Source organism: Triturus cristatus, chromosome 11 (assembly GCF_964204655.1).
Source record: "Triturus cristatus chromosome 11, aTriCri1.1, whole genome shotgun sequence".
NCBI lineage: Eukaryota > Metazoa > Chordata > Amphibia > Caudata > Salamandridae > Triturus > Triturus cristatus.
In genome coordinates, this window is record NC_140594.1 from 74,787,271 (window position 1) to 74,805,080 (window position 17,810).

General features: G+C 46.4%; 1 protein-coding gene across 2 annotated transcripts in view; it reads right to left on the minus strand.

Annotated features, from left to right (window-relative positions):
- TOP3B (DNA topoisomerase III beta) overlaps window positions 1-17,810 on the minus strand; it is a 110,458-nt gene that overhangs the window by 75,287 nt on the left and 17,361 nt on the right. For both annotated transcript variants that reach the window (XM_085633237.1, XM_085633236.1), the window contains exons 3-7: window positions 16,434-16,565; window positions 13,896-14,002; window positions 11,940-12,014; window positions 11,312-11,508; window positions 9,889-10,045 (exon numbers count right to left, since the gene is read on the minus strand). In XM_085633237.1, the coding sequence (XP_085489363.1) occupies window positions 9,889-10,045; window positions 11,312-11,508; window positions 11,940-12,014; window positions 13,896-14,002; window positions 16,434-16,565 (668 nt within the window). The remainder of the gene's footprint in view (window positions 1-9,888; window positions 10,046-11,311; window positions 11,509-11,939; window positions 12,015-13,895; window positions 14,003-16,433; window positions 16,566-17,810) is intronic.

The following is a 17,810-nucleotide window of genomic DNA, read 5'->3' on the forward strand; positions in this document are numbered from 1 at the left end:
CTGTTGTCGCAGTCACAGGCCAGTCCTTCCTGGGTCAAAAACGTCCCTTCTGAGGGTCCCAGCAACTCTCTGGCAGCACTCCCGGTTCAGCGAACTCAGGTGCAACTTTGTGCGTCAGGTGTTGGTCCTTGGTGCTGCACGGTGGCAGTAGTATCGGTTTGAAGACTTTGGGCCACCAAATTACCCAAGAAGGCTTCTACAGCTGTTGTGTCTCTCTGCTTGACTGGGCTCTGGAGACAGCTTTTCCTTGAACTGGGCACTGCAGGAACAGTCCCTCTCTTCACTAGTCACCAGGTGCAATCCTCGTTGGTGCAGCCTGTCTTTGATGGTCCCTCGGTACAGCAGGGCAGTTCTTCTTCGGTCCTTCTTCCAAGTCGGTGAAGATCTGAGGTCTGGGTTCCAGGGGTGCCCTATTTATGCTAGGAATGCCCTCAGGGAAGGATGCAGTTAGTAGCCAATGGGCTACCAGATTCCCTCCCACCTGGTGACTACTTCATGTGGTGTGTGGCATCTGACTTTCCCAGGATGCACCATTCTGCCCACTTCCAAAATGGCAAGACCCTTTTCTTGGTGTTCAGAATTCAGAACTCCCTAGCCCACCCTCAGGGTGTAGCTACCCAAGGGTAACACACCCCTGTTGAAAACAGTTTGGCAACAGGTTTCCTTATCTGCTGCCTATGCCAGCCTGACTACCTCAACAATAGAGCAGCCCTCCCTCGTAGTCTTAAACATCTGCCTTTTGGGTCTAACACCCAAGTTGTTTTCTGCAGGAGGTAGGGGACACCTCCTTGGCCTGCAACCCCTCGTTGTTCTCCTTTCTGTGGGGGGAGAGTCGTTAACACGTCTCTTCAGTAGGAAAGAAGACTGTCTCGTGGAGCAGGGTCCCTGTGTGCTCGGGAAGGCAAGGAGTTTTAAAGGCAACAAAGTAGCAGCTTTGCTAAAGCTGCACACTGTAACAAATTATATTCATTTCGACTGGAGATACAAGTCGGTCTTAAAGTAACGAGTTGTTTGATACCTTGGAGTGCCCACTGGGGCGTCAACGTGTAACCCAGTACTCACCAATTGCGAGACCAAGTCTTTCCACATTAAAACAGTAGTTTTGCGGCTTTAACTGTAAGGATATGTACACTACATGCCCAGCATGCGTCGTGTTGCGTCCTGTCTGTGTCATATGCTGCGCCATGCCTTTAGGATTCAGTAGGTCTGCCAGAGTGGTGACTTGCATACATATAATGGGGAAGTGGTGGCTATGCCATTGCTTTTAATGGCAAAGTCAGACTAGCAGTGCAGGACTAGTCTCCCAGTCTGCAGTGGCTGACTGGGGGACCTACAGGGGGGGACACAAGCAGTGCTGCAAGCCCTGGGGTACCCTTCTAACTTACATGCACTGGGTACCAGGGTACCATTAACTAGGGACTTACAGGTAAGTTACCCATTTCCAATTGGGTACAGCTAATTCGATAAACACTTTAGGGCCAAGGCACTGGCACTGAGGTGTGGTTAGCAGGCCTCCGTTCACTCTATGAGTCGAAAAACCAGCAGCATCAGTCGAAAAACTTGGGGTTGACCATACGAAAAGAAGCATTTCCTTACAGAAGGTGACTGGAATCGTAAGGAGAATGGAGTACCAGAGTTACCTGACCCATGCAGAAGCCACCAAGATGAGTATCAGGGATGTTTCTCTCCCCTTCCTCACCATGTATGGGAGGAGTGAGAGGGGAGGAGTGAGGGAGGAGGATGAGTGCACAATAAAGATCCCTGACCAATTTACCAATAGCACACTGGCCAGGGACTATGGGTATTTGGGATAAAGATTGGGCATTTAGCATTTTCGGTGGTGGCGAAGAAGGCTATTTGTGGGGTACCCCAATGCTGGAAGTACCTATGTAGGACTTGCAGGTGGAACTAAAGCTAGCAGATTTACTCATGCGCCCTGAGTAGTGCTCCTCTAAAAGTTGTGTCAAGATTGCCCAATGCCAGATCTACTACATACGTTCTTAGAGCTGAGAAGAGTACATGCTGCCCGGTTTCTGTAGGTAAAACGTGGTGGTCATATTGTCCATCTTGATGAGCATTACCTTCCCTCAAATGACGTGCAAGAAGGCTTTGGGGCTAGGTACATGGCTAGCAGTTTCAAGTAGTCGTTAAGGCCACCCTCGTGTTGAGAAGGATACATCCACTGTCATGTTGTTAAGATTTGCACCCCAGCCTGAGAGAGGAATCTGTGGTAACAGTAATGGTTACCTGTAGATTGTGGTCTGAGAAAAGCCTGCCCTGAAAAAAGCTGTTGCTGTTCCACCTTCACCAATGCAGGAGGCCATCATTCCTAGAAGGAGCCTCACAGTCCTGACTGAGTTGACCAATGGGCAGAAACAGATACATCAAAGGCGAAGTTTCAATATGGTATGGCAACAAACAAGCCTGTAATTGAGGTTTTATAGATATCCCAGGCTATGGAGCAGGGAAATCGCTATTTGTACGTGAGGTAGGCATTGCTGCCTGCCACCGGTCTTGATTAGCCATTTGTGAGGTAGGGTAGATGTCAGGATCCCCCTTCGAAGATGTGATACCACCAATGCTAGGCACTTGGTGAACACAACTGGAGTGGTGGTGACGCAAAGCTAAGGTACCGCTGATGATCAGGGAAAATGGCTATTACCCTCCCAAGCCCCTAAACCCTCAATGACTGCACAAAAAGGTAATTTTCCTTCATGCTGTCCACTGTTGAAAAACATCTGCCACACGCTTTGCCAGTATTACTGGCTCGCACTTAGCAATCCGAGCTCAGTCGCTTGACCGGTTATGCTCCCAGTGATCTTAATCAGGTCTGTCTTACCAGACTAATGGCTATCTGCCTGCAAAAGGAAAAAGGTCCAACTGCAATTACCTGTTAGGACTGGACAAGCCTCTAGCTCCATTGGGTACCTCCATTTGTGTGGGTACCCCTGCATCGGAAAAACTTGAAAGTGACCAGCCTTTTTGAAAATATGTGCACAAATGTTTGGTATCCCTCAGAAATACCCTAGAGGTTGCCAATCCACTACAGCTTCTACTCCATAGTAAACGATTACAAAGTCTGTGAGACCAGTTGGCCCCTTTACAGGTCTCACAATGAACTGTGCCCTGGCTAGATACAAACTAATACCAGTCCTGTTAAAGAGATTCCTCATGCCTTGGCACCTTAACCCTCCAAATTTCTGCCATATGTGTGACCTTTGCTTGGGCAGTGGGTGTTTTCATACCCAGGAGATTGTGGGCTACTAACTGGAACCGCAGAATCTCAAACGCCTGGGCTATCCAGTTTGCACGCAGAGACACTGAAACTAGAGGGCTAGATGTAGCATAACCATCCGGTTAAGTTGTGTCCTGCCGTCTCAGTCCTATTTAGTACCATTTGTTACAGACACTGTAGTAAGCCTGGCGAGTCATGAAGTCTACTGAGAGCACCTGAATGCTTCGCCCCCTAGGACTATATTTACTATAAGGTTTCCGGTCATTAAAAATCTAATACACAGCTCGCAAACATTGAATCTCAGCCCTGGAAAGTGCTTCTCTTGTTTTAATTTACTGTCTTCTTTGCTCATTAATAAAGTCATATTCTTCAGCACTGAAAAGATACTTGGGATACTAACCCTTCCACCTCGTACAGCAAAACTAGAACGCTTGACTCCAACAGGGTCCAAAGGGGATAACTTGAAGCTTGCTCACCCAAACAGAGAGGTGGCAGGATACCAGTGGTAAGTGCCAACGCCCACCATGGATATTGCCCAGTAAGAATGGATTGCCTCAGTACCCCACTAACAAGACTTGCAAGATCCCCCTAAACATGCCCTGATAGAATCCTAGAAAAAAGTTACTGGTGTTGCAATTGTAAAAACTAGGCATTTTATTACTCTGAAATATTTTGCCTCACTTTTCTTTGTTAGAAACAATAAGCCATTAGCATCAGAGCAAGTAACCAATATATGCTAAACAGTAAAAACTTAAACAAAAGAAATCTACTTTAAATACCCAATTTCTTCTCCAATGTGGTTATAAAACTCAGGATGCTTCAAAATGAAACTGCCAATCAGTAATTCTGTACTGTGCACAGACATGTATTCAGAAACCGTTACAAGCAACAATGTGTAGTCTGGGGGGCGCTAGTGTGCCAGCTGCGTAATGGCCGCCATCTAGGGAGGCTCAGCGGGCTGGACTGACAATCTGCTAATTATCGGGCAGAGCTGGCAGGTGCCGTTTGCCTTTGACTGTGGGAGCTGGCACCAGAACGTCTCGGCGGTCAGCGGGAGCGCTTCTGAAGGCTGAAAACCCTCGCTCTGCTGCGAAACACCGCTGCACATCGCCACTGCGGGGCTTGCCCTGGGAAACAAAATGGTGGCTCCGCGATCCGCGTTATGAAGAAAGTGACACAAACGGACCCCCGTGTTGAGGAGGCAGATATTGAACTGGTTCCTACCAGGGCAGGCGAGCACGGCTGCTGCTTCGAGGACTGCGGTGGACCAACGCGGACCGCCGGCTGGCGGATCCCGCTCGAGCGCCCTGTGGGCTGAATGGGCTCTGCATCGGCCACTGGTGAGTCTGTGAACCGAGGCAGGGAGAGCCGGAGCAGGCAGAAAGGCCGCTATTGCACAAAGGAGGTAGTTAGCACAGCGGGAGCACCCTGCCACACCACTGACCCTATGGCTTGAGGGGCGGTGAGACTGCAGTGAGGCAACGTGGGCGACTGCACCCGGAGAGTGGACGGCGCCGGGGCTGCGATCCCCCCCATGGCAAGTGCATCTGACAGCAGTTACACGGGGTGGAGCATGATACCCATGCTCCACAAATGAGCCCAAGTGCAGTAGCTGTACTGGGGAAGGGATAAAGAACAACACCGGCAGAGCCCTCACCCCTGAACTTATAACAGATCTGGACTCCCACCTCTTTTCGGGAAATACAGGACGAAGGAGCGCCTGACACGAGGGCGCACAGCGAGTGATCCCCCGAGGAGGTGAGACATTGGAGTGGAAAGTGAGGCTACTGGGGCATACAGAAGCGGACCTGAGAAACCTGGCTGGACACTGGCAGTGGGGAAGGTGAACTAGGTCACCCAATACAACTGATCCGGATAACGCGCACTGCTCACTGCAGGCCATAACAGCAGTGGATTGAGCCACAGAAGTGACCCGGAGCTGCTGCCCACGTTACGCAGGGCTGCGGTAGTGCAGCGAGACCATGGGCAAGACGGACACTAGGCAGTCTAAGCTTTCTTCTGAGCCGCGCAAAACACCCTGTGGGGGGCTCCCACCATAGGAAGAGCAGTCGGAGGAGGTGGCGATGTCCTCCACGCAGCCATCAGAACACAACATATGGGATATGTTCAAGGAAGTAAAGCAGTCACTCTCGACCATAGACCTCAAAATCGATTCAATGTCAGATTGAGTGGACCAGCTTCGGGACAAGGTCTCGAATCATGAGGAGTGCCTCACGGAAGTCGAACAGTGCACGTCGGCGCTGGAGGATGAGGTCATCGCCATCCGTGAAAAGTTGCTTCGAATGGAGAAGGTGTTGGAGGTGATCCACAATAAAAATGAAGACCTCGAAGCGAGATCACGCCGCAACAACCTGCGCATAATGGGAGTACCGGAGACAACGGCCATGACTACAGTGGAGGACTACATTGAGGAAATGCTCAGAGCACCGTTTGGGGACTCCCTCTCTAGGGTCTGCATAGTGGAGTGCGCGCACAAATCCCAGGGCCAGAGACCACCGCCTGGAGCCCCTGCCAGGCCAATAATTGCACACCTGTTGAATTGCAGGATCGAGATGTCGTGCTGCACAGGGCCCGAGACCTACAGGACACGAGGTACCAAGGTAACGCTATCTCCTTTTCCCCCGATTTTACCCGAACGGTGCAGGCAGCAAGGAGGGGGCTCGTGCCTGTGAAGAGACTACTGCAACAGCAGGATATCAAGTATTCGCTCCTCTATCCTGCAAAGCTTTGCATTTTTCATCAAGGCAAGACGGTTTCCTTCACTGACCCTAAGGCAGCCACCAAGTTTGCTTTCTCCCTCAGACAGCCTGCACGAGCTGCACGGGCGAATGGGGAGCACGCAGAGGGAGGCCCCCTGGACGAGAACGACTGAGGCACCGGCTGAGCAGTAATGAGCTGGTAAGACAGGGGAGCATTTGACTGAATGTGGCTGCTCCCACGAGACATTTTCTACCTTAGCAGGGGTGACTGTTTGCCCTACCGCTGGGTCCTGGGGGCCCGCCCAATCTGCCTTTGATTGGAAGGGGGGGGGGGGGGGTTCCCTTCCTACTCCTGAATAGATCTTGTCCAGCCACCCAGCATACTGCCGCTGGGTTTTTCCGCGCACCTAGTGTCTCCTGTAGGGATGAACCCCATGGATGGTCTAACTATTGGCTGTTGTGGGCCTTGTTTGGGTAACGGGCTTAGCTATCCGCCATGTTGGGGGGCTGAAGTGGGAGGTGGGTGGGCTTGTTGGGTGGGGTGCACACATGATGTGCTGTTGAATTACCTATGTTTTTCTTCTTCTCTATCCCTATCTTTCCCTTCTCTGGATCTGCCTCAACATCAACTAGGTATGTCGGGATATCCAGCACGTCATGACCCAGATAGATTAGGGGGTGGGTGAGACCCCAATGGATAAGGATGTGATCAAGGCAGTGACGTGGAATGTGCGAGGCTTGAATGATTGTCGTAAAGTGAGATTGGTGGCAGCATGTCTCCAACGAAATGGGGCGGACATCTGCTTTTTGCAGGACTTACTAGAAAAGACTGCGCGCGAATACGGGCGGTATGGATGGGAGAGAAATTTGTATCAAGCTACTCTAACTATGCCAGAACCACTGCTATAATCCTCAGGATGCGACCCACAGAGGAGGTATGTAATCGTAGCGCGGGAACTGAGAAGACAACCGGTCAGGCTAGTATCGGTCTATGGACCGAATGTGGATGATCCATCAGACCTCACTGAAGAATTGTGGAGGCCGACAGAGTGTCTCGGGCCCAACAGTTTTATTTGGGGGGGGGGGGGTGGGGGGGGGGAGGAGGAGGGGGGGGAGAAGAGATTTTAATATATTGTCGGGTGCGATCATTGATCGATCTGGCAATTCTAGCCGGCATCATCCAAGGGCGGCAGAACAGCTACGCCCACTCATGGAGGACCATGAGCTGATGGACGTCTGGCGACGCCGGCATCCAACTGACGAGAGGGCACATGCGTATCCACCGCGGGCCCATCGTGGTCTAGAATTGATTATTGACTCACGTCACGGGATATGGACGCGTGTGTGCTCCCTGTTACTCATTTAGCCCGATTTTAATCAGATCACTGCCCCATGCTGCTGCGCTTCATGCTACCCGGATGCGGCGCGTACACCTTTCAGTTGGAGACTCCCCGCTGGGGCACTCAGGGATCAGGTATTCAGAGAGTCAGTTTGTGCCAATATAACGGAGTACTTCGAGTTAAATTGTGGGACCGTGGACTCACCCTCGGTATTGTGGGAGGCCTTTAAGGCGGTAATCCGGTGCAAGTGCATTGCCAAGCAGGCGGTGTATTGCGCTCACTCAGGGGAGATCTCTGGCATCTGGAGGAGGAAATTTGAAAGCTCGAACTGGAATACTTCGACAGTAACAGCCTGGAAATTCTGGACAGCATTAAAGGAAAAATAGCGGCATTTGAGGAGGCTGCACAAAGGGAGACGCACTATCTGGGCAGGGAGGCAAGGGCGTTTCAATGCGGAGAGGGGAACCGCGCCGGGAAAACACTGGCGGGACTATTAACCCTGGGCCAGTGAATAGATTTGTGAATTGCGCAGAGACAGTGGGGAGAGCGTTGTTGGCCAGGAAGCGGTATAGCAGAACTCCTTGCGTTTTACACCTCCCTGTACATGGCTCAAAAGACAGCGGTGCATCCGGACCTGCTTCCCCTCTTTGACTCGATTGAGCTTGCCTGGCTGAGCAACGGTCAACGACAATATCTTCACAAGTCTTTTGAGGAGGAGATCGCGGTGATCTGAGCTATGCCTGGAGACAAGGCTCCCGGGCTGGACAGGCTCACTGCTTCGTTCCATAAGAAATTTGTGCCACTCCTGGTTCCACACTTCCTCAACATATACGAGAAATCCTTGGAACGGGGTATATTGCCCCCCTCTCTGCGAAAGTCGCTAATCGTCACCATCCTCAAATACAATAAGGACTCACAGCTATGTGACTCCTACAGACCTTTGTCCATGATCAATCTGGATAATAAGATACTAACAAAACTATTGGCGTCACGCCTGCTCCCCCTGTCACCAGCGGTGCACCGGCCTGACCAGTGCGGTTTTGTGCCCGGGCAGTGTACATCCCACAATCTGCGCACTAACTTTGCGACCATGCAGGTGATCGACAGCTCTCTTCCCGCTGCGGCTGTGTTCTTGGATGCAACCAAAGCATTTGATACTTTAGAGTGGCCTTACTTGTTCGCACTCTTCTCCCGTATAGGTATCAGTCCCCTCTTCCTCAAAAATAATTGCTTAATTGTACTCAGCATATAGTAGGGATGGGATGCACACCTTAAATCAATCGTTTTTTAACTTGTTCTCTGTGTTTTTCTTTTGATAGCGTGCAAACTGGTGTGGTGCCAGCTCATAGTGGCACCCGTGTTAAACAGCATTATAGGGAGGGGCGTCATCTCGCCCCCAAACCAATTGCACAACTCAGTAAACGCCATGTTGGCATTCATCATTCCTTGACTTTAATCACTTTTTTCCCATTTATTCCATCTCAGTTGTGCAATTGGTTTGGGTCGAGATAACGCCCCTCTCTATAATTTTATTGTAAACAGTCCCGTCGGCAAAGCTGAGAGTCAATGGCCAGGTATCCTCTGCCATCCCGAAACTGCTCAACTGTATGTATGAAGCTATGTGGCTGCTACGTCTCTTTTCATTGTTTCTATTTACTCTTCTGAAAATTTCAATTAATAAAACTTTTAAATAAAAAAACAAAACACAAAAACAATGTGTAGTCTCACAACAGCAACACAAACCATAACTCACACACCAAATGGAATGCCCACGACCTCACCCCTGATGAATGCAGCTGCGATTGTCATATATGATCTTACGTGACAGACTTCATATCACATCACCATTAACACTACTATTGTGAAGACTAGGACTATAGTACTGTTTATTGCTGTGAGCATGAGTGGTTAGTAACACTGTGCTCTTAGGTGTCATTACTTTTTGAAATACGTATTGTGAGATCATAAGCATTTACTGTGCGATTTATGGGTGGCATGACTGCCCTGCGAGTTATGGATTGCAGAGCTGACTACATGTGGTTAATTTCAATATTTCTAGGTTTTGTTTTGTAAGCATAACTTCACTTTAGCCGTAGTTTTTTCAGTGAATGCGTTATTTGATGATATATTATTACCTGACCTTTACGAAAGCATGCACCTATTGTGCTGTGCATACCCCCCTTGAGGAACCTGTCTGAAAATGTGCACGCTCACACACACACACACACACACACACACACACAGATATATATTAGTGTGTGAGTCACAGCAAAAAACAAAGGCATGCAGCAATATAGTAAATCTAACACAGCAGACGCCCTGAGTCTATGCGCCAGCACAAATGGAGGCATTAACACAGTAGGATGGACAAATGGCCATACACCAGTGGATATAGGCAGACAGTCACACAATAGTAGAGCCACAAGGTAAAAAAGCTGTTTGCCAGTGCAAGTACAGGGACACAGATGTATGCACACAGACAGTGCTGAAGTACTGGTAAAAGGTCACGACACAGTGCATAGGTGCACAGCAATGCAACACATTCACCTACCCTCTACACAAGGAGCAGAGTCGCATAGCAGCATAAACGCACCTTGACCTGCAGCACCCAATATGCTTCAGGTTTAAAAGACTGGATCTTATCATGTCGCTCCACACAGAATCCCAGAGTCGGCGTCTGACAGGGCCCAAAGGAGATCAGGGAACTATCTAGATTTCCATACTTCCCTTGAAAATATTTAGTTTGAAACCTGGAAGTAGAAGAGAAAAAAACATAAAAACCAATGGAAAGATATTCAAATGAGCTTAAGCTATTGTTCTACAAACTGGAAATGCGACTAACTACCTCCGACAAATGGGTTCAAGGCAGGATATCCGTTAAAACCGGCCTAGCCCATGGCATGACCAACAACCCTAGATAATGGGCTCCAAGACAAAGTACAAAGCGACAGGCCCAGACAACAGCCCAAAAGCAAAAAGCATTAAAGCAAAAGCATCACAGGATATTCTAGATCAGGGGCCAAGAGGAACAATGCTGGGACACTACAGAGAATAGGCCTAGGATATAATAGGATAATGCATATCTTAATCAGACACTTCCCTCACACATTCCCCCCTAGAACCATAAACAGATTAAAGCCAAGGCATTGAAAGGCTCTTCTAGAGACTGGACAAGAACAAAGCATGACCAACCATCCTTCATGATGTGTTACAGACAAGACATGGTGTGCACCGCGACAGAGCACCAGAGGATGGACCTAGGACAATACACAACAGAACATCCTAGATAATGCGCTACCAACAATGCACTAAAAACTACCCTACAGAATGCGGCAGAGACTGACAGAACTACCTACCACGCCCTCCTTGACAATGGGATCAACTAAAGTAGTCTTTCCGATTTACTTCGTCAGTTTTTTTACTTTATCATTCCTCTGTAACATCAACTATAAGGAAGGACACTGACACTAAACTGGGTTAGCCACAAGCCAACAGTTGCATCAGTATGGGACACGCTTAGAGTATTCAACTACAACCTCCATGAATCCCCCAGAAATCCCATCACCCTTCCTTCAGCAGGCCTGACTCTTCTTGATCTTGTCCAATCTGAACATGGTTGCAAAGAACAAGGAAAGGAACAAGGAGGCTTGGCCTGGTAACCCAATACAGCCCAGATTCACAGAACAAGGCACCACAGGAACACAAACCAATCATATGAAACTAGAGACACCTGATCCAAAACAAGCCTGAAATTACCAATGCAGATGGTAGGACAACTTCTGAAACCTGCCCAATTGGGTAGCACTGGATATCCTTACATAGCTGCAGCCAAGATTCATACACCCTATTAACACTTCTTTTAAACGAAACAAAGGCGAGTGCTCACTCCCTCTCTTGCAGAAGTAGTTTTGCGCTGAAAACATTCACTAGACTACAGGGATATCAGAAAGTGTTTTGTAGCGACTCCTGCGATTTCAAATACACCTGGGAATAGCCAATGTGAAAAGAGAACATACCTGGTGAAGGCGCAACCTATTCGGAGGTCCAACTCCTGCCGAGCGTCCACAGAGAGGGCCTCATTCTGGTTGGGCTCACCCAAGCGGTTCATGGCATTGTATATGTCCTGGTCAGTGATGGAACTGAACTTAGCCCGATGCACTGTCCGCTCTGAAGAGTGGGACTTGTTCATCACCGGGAGGACAGCATCAAGAACCTGAGGGAATGACAAGGAACAACCACTGAGGTCATGATGAGGGCTCACGGGATGTGTTCCAAGCAACAAAGAGCACACTCCTCTCACGTTTTCCCTGCGTCAATCAGGAGCGCAGCTCCCTCTACCGCTATTATATCAACATCCTTTTTTCACAGGGCCAACTCAGCCTTTCATGCAAAAATGATGGACCGAATATCATTGCTTGAATGAAACCACAGGAAAAGGGAGATTGAAGTGGTTGGGGTTTTACCACCCTCAGCTCATGGTACATGGGGCAAAGGTTTTATGAAAAACACCCAACCATTAATAACAGTATCAGCCCTCACAGATACGCTCTCAACTCAGACAAAAAACAGAGAGATAAAAACAGCCCCTTCCATTCACACTGAAGAACATGTAGACTTAGGTCAGAGAATATGCAAAAAGCTCACCTCAAAACAAATGTTCTCTCCTTCTTTGTCACAGTCCAACCACAAAACGACGTAGTCACATCCTCTCCCCTCCACCTAGAGCACAAAATGGTGCATCAGTAATAAAAAGATCACATTGATGACATGCAGAGAACAGGAGTATCTCTTTGAGACAATATATCACCTGATCTCAGAAAGGCGTAACCATCACAGCACTCCTTCAGATCAACATGAATTTAGCAGGTAAAGGAAAACGCCTTAATTCTGCAGAAAACTGAAAACATTCAGACATTTTCGATTTTATTCTGTCACACACAAGCTATACAATTATTCAACCACCAGATTTGGCGGCCAAATAGACAAAAAAACACTCCAAAGGGTTTTCGTACCCGCAGACCTCTGCCTCGGTTTCTCCATTATTTCTTTTACGTTACACATCCTTATCAATTACTTATACTTAGTCAACTTTTTTAAGCAAGCATTGGTAAAGCCAATAGGTCATGCCTTTGGGACGGGCTGGCTTTGTCAATGGTTTTAGAGATGACGTACAGCATGTCTAAAGCGGAACCCGAAAAATAAAAGAGCACCAATACACTGCAGTTGCGTCATTTTGTAGGCGCGAGCAAACATGTATGTGCTTTTTCTTTATTTGTTTAGTGAATTGTTAAGTGATTTTTTTTTTTTTAAGTAAGTTAAAAATAGTTTTTTTTCTTTTTTGAGGTGCCAGTAGGGGGAAGCAACACGGAGAGTGTATGCAGAAATAAGCAGCATGGAGGGTGCAGGTGAGGATGCAAAATGGAGGGAGCGGGTGTGAGAGGCAACATGGAGGGGGGAGAAGAAGTATAACACAGGTGAGAGACAGCAATGTGGAGCATGGGAGAGAGAAGCAAACAGGAGAGAGAGCAATACATAAAGCTGGGGGAGTAGATACATACAGGCAACAAAGCTAAGGGGAAGTTCCCAAGAGTGAGCGCAACACTGAGGCGGTGGGTGAGAAGCTCAAGATGGAGAGAGCAACACAGGGCAGGGCTGAGGCAGAAGAAAAGTTCACGAGTGATGCAGCTGGAAAACACATGCACTCTCATGCCCTGTTTAACAAAAATAAAATAGGAAATCCCTGAAAGGTTTGGACTACAATAATAAGGGACTGCTCCAGGAGAGGGACAAACCCAAGAAGACAAAGTAAAGCCACAAAAGCTAATGAATAAAAAAGCAAGCAAACGAGTGATTATAAAGTCAACTAATGGTAATCAATGGGAGGGCTCTAAGACATCTGTAAGCCGACTATAGATCTTATTCCAAACAGAGAGATTGCATTGTCTGGTAGGTGAGACCTAAAAATGTAAGAACAAACAAAAATATACTACAAACATTCCTATTGTGTGAATTATTTAAACATTAATAACTACATTTTTTAATCAAATCAATAATCAAACAGCAAAACAAGATTTACAGCTACACTTTGAGGTGCATCAATGTGTACAAACAAATGATAATATTAGATTTTGTATCAAAATGATAGGACTCCAAACATTTTGAAATGCCAAAGTCAAGCGTTAATGCAGATGAAATGCAGTCTGAAATGCAGTGTTCAATCTTCGCAGATGACATTAAACAAGACACAAGCAAACCCGAGACATCGAAATTAAATGATTTATATGGTCGTTCCATGAAAGTGTTTTAAAATTGAGGCGTGGAAGTGCATGCAAAGCAAAATTGACATCTTCCAACTTTGGGAGTCATCGGAGATCACCCAGAGAATGCACTTCAGAAGAGGTGTTTAAACATGTTCAAGACAGGAGAAACACTGGGATTTGGCGTGATGAGGCAAAAAAAAAAACGAGTTTGACAATCGGGTGTCTGGCAAAGGTGGTGCCCAACTCCCAATGCAAACTTTGCAACTAAGACTGCGTATTTCTGTGCCCTTTAATTACGCTATAAAATAGCTTTCAATTCATCTTGTATGACAAGGCTTACCTGCAGAAACTTCACCATGTTCAGCTTGGGATTGGCCTCTTTCTTCTCGGTGGGTGCTTTGCTGAACAGTTCAGCAGGATCCACTTTATCCCAGTTATTATATTTTCCTAAAAAGAGACAAGCCTAGATGAGAGTAGAGGTCTGTGAAATCTGGCTATTTCAGCCTTCAAAAATAGGGTTCCTTTGGAATGTTATAAATACACAGAACTTGAAAAATCTTCACAGCATCATAATCTTGACATCATATAACATAATATTTTTTTTAATCCTTGCAAATACCAAGTTCCAAGCCAGTTCCTTGCCGCCACAAAGCTCAGCTTCTTCCTGTCGCTAGAAAAAACTGCTCTTCTTCAATCACCATGGTCCAAACCTGCTTGCATTTGCTAATGCCTGATCCTCAATGCAATCACAAGGCGCGATACTCCATGCAATCACATCAGCCTATTCTTTGGCCACAAAATGCTTGCTATTACAAAAACCTGCATCCACTTGCTGGATGAGCCTCACATTCGGGCCATCACAAGCCCCACTCCCACTTGCCCTCATGATTCTGTTTTGGAAGCAAGCAGTTGTCAAGTATGGCTGCAGGAACCCCTTGCGGCACGGCGACTACAGTGCGTTCCAGTAGGGCATGCCCAGATGTAGATCCCGGACACATGCCTGCAGCCCAATTCAGAGTAGAGGCGAGAAGCCCGTGGGCCCACGAGATTGAGGGACCGAAAGGGATGCGAATGGGCGCTCATGCTATGTAAGCCTATATGACAATAGCGATATCATCTGTGCCTATGTGTGTAACTGTTTATAAATGCCAATAAAAATGTTTTACAAAAAAAAAAAAAGTATGGCTGCAGGAACTGAACTGTCTTACACCGCTAACTGTTCTGTGGACCATCAACTTTCAATGGGACAGTCCTGCTGGGCCCTTACAAAACTCATATTTAACAATGAGGCAACCCTACTGCTCGAAGCCTGGCCCCTAGGGAGCTCCTGCCTCCACTGTGAAAAGTATATTTTGAAAAAGCAACCACACAATCAGAAAGTTACAACTTCTAAAGAAAAAACACAACCTACTGGTCCTCAGTTCCACATCTTCTTGGAATTATGCATCCAATCTAGCAGCTGTCGTAAGTCTAAGCCAGCGGTCGTGTTTTTTTTTAAATATAGTGCTGTGCCAAAATGCTGACCTCTCTAAAAAATAATTGTTATAATGTTTTTCATGTGTAACCATTTATTTACAAAGAAGCTTCTCTGTATTAAAAGAAGTACTTTTTTAATAGAAAAATTAGCTTCTTCAAAGTTGGAGAGAATTTTCAATTCTTTAAAAGGGTTTCAGGACCATATACAGGTCTTAAAAGGTGAAATACCTATTAATGAAGTAATGGAATGATGCGCACAGTCCAGCTCTGCCAACTGAAAGACACTGGATGGTGTGAAGGAGAAATCAGCAAAGGTAGTATTTATTTTTTTCTGAACAAGAAGTGGTTGATATGAGTGTGCAAGTTACCATGGGGTAATCTTCTTGGGTTCAGGGACTGTGAAGCACCAAATACCCTTTACACTGCAGTTAATTACACCTATGCAGAGTAGAGTTCTCAACCATCAGTGTATGGTTTATTCTCTTGTCAAGATATTGGGGCGTGAAGTGAGGCGCTTCCTGGGGGTGGATTTCAGGGCAGGGCAAACAACTTCGAACATGACCAGGGGATTGACAGGGGGCCAATGAAGAGACCAAAACCTTGGGAGACGAGTCCACATGTTTCAATCTAAGGACCATTCTGGCTAGGATCCTGCAGGCTACTTGGAGACAAGAGATTTAATATTCTGTTAAAATAAAGAAAAGTGTGTTGGCGTAGTTAAGACAGGAGTTCAACGTAGCTCCCAATATGGGTAATACGTCCTCTGAGACGGATGAAAAGTTCTTCAGAATAGAGATATGTTGACTACTGAGCATACCAAAAATAGGGACTAACTACAAATGAATTAACACTAAGAACACTGGTACATAGTTAGTCAGGTTGGGTTGTCCACATAAGACTTTTGTACGGAAACCCGTTTATGTGGTGTGCAGTTCTTCTATGTAATGGAAAGAGGTAACACTGGCAAATGAGAGCTGTTGTCAACAGTTGGGACATGATTTCCACTGCTAATCTTTCCTTCACTTTAAAAGAATGCACGGCCACTGTTATTCTGCATCCTGCCACCCTCCACTCTCCTACATCCACTGCGTGTGCATCGTCCAGGTCTTTGCACCCTAGGGTCACTCATGCTGATGGTTGCAGAGCACAAGACAATATGCATCTTGCCGTCATATGGAGTAGAAAATCGAATAGGTGTCAGTAAGAGATGTTTTTCACGTCTGGCTTGGGGACAACCCCAATTTCCAATCAGATGGTCTAAAAGGTGACCAAGAAACATCGTAATTATTACTGCTACTCATCCACAATCGTACAGATCTTTCATAAATTGTAAAACATTCACCCCATTGCATACCAAAGAACTCTCCACCACTTCGGCAGGGCCCTCTTTAAAGCTCCTTACCTATAAAGTCCAGAGTCATAACATGGCCGCACACCGAGGTCATCTTGAAGCGGACGCCTTGGCCCATGAAGGACCCATTGTATTCGTGCACTGAGCATGCTCCGTTCAAACCTTTCCGAGAGGATGCAGATCCTGCAAGAAGCAAACCAGAGTCAGGGCACGAATTAGAAGTGTCCGGCCTTTTGTCCATTCTTTCTCTTAATGTCAGGAAAGTCACAGGGTCAGCTGCCATGGCATGGCCAAAAACAGGTAAGGATGATGGTGGTCAACGCTCAACACTCTAAAGAATTAGAGCATCAATTTCAATGGCAGAGTATTTGACACGAAAGTTACAAAGTGCTGCAAATGATCAGCTTCGTAACACACAACCATTTGCAGGTCTGTACCAATGATTTTCACACACAAAAGCACAATATTTTGGGGATGTAAAATGTACTTACAAACATTATTTGTAAGCTCCTATTGTTTAGAGCATAACATAAAAATTAACTCCTAATTTTAAAGTGGGGAATTTTTAAATGGAACTGCCAGGCAAACATGTTCAACTATAACAGGTTTTTTTTCCAATGCTTATCAGTATGATGTAGCTTACATGTTTTATGCTAATGACAATTAAATACCTTTAAGAGAATATAGAAATATGTCAAAAAATATATAATCATTTTTCTTGTCTGCAGACAGTGCAGTCAGGCTTGTCATTCAGGCTGTGCAGACCTCTATATCTCTGCACCATCATAGCACATTCATCTCCCATACATTATTTTCCTTTTGCTCTGTGATCTGTTAAGGGCTGCTGGTTGGCAGCAGCAAGATCATTCTTTCAGGCCGTGGTGGCATGGGGAGTGTGTGCTGAGCCCAGTGGAGGACATGAGTCCATGCTCGCATGCTGCATAAATAAGTACATCTTTATCATAATTATTTATCTACAATTGCTTCACTATTGAATGACAAAAAAGAAAAAAAATATAAAAACAAATAAACTAACTTAAAGTACAGTAACGCTTGAAAATCGGAATTTATTAAATACAACTTAAATCTACATATATAACTATCCTTATACATATATACCTTCCATGAAAGTATGTATCTTTATATTTGTTACTTTAATTCTAATTCAGCATCTCCAAAGAACTACCCTATACCTTTTCCAATGTATCCTCTATCTCCACTCTGACTCATCTCAAACCTCAGTCTACTACTCTCTCCAATACACTATCCTATTTCTCACTCTAGACCTCTCCCAATTTATCTTCTACCTGCACTATGACTCATCTCAAACTCCATTCTACTACTGTGATCCCAGAATAACCCTTTCCAGACTCTTCCCTCCCTGCATCATCTCATACCTGTTTTACTATTCATATCTCCCAAACAAGC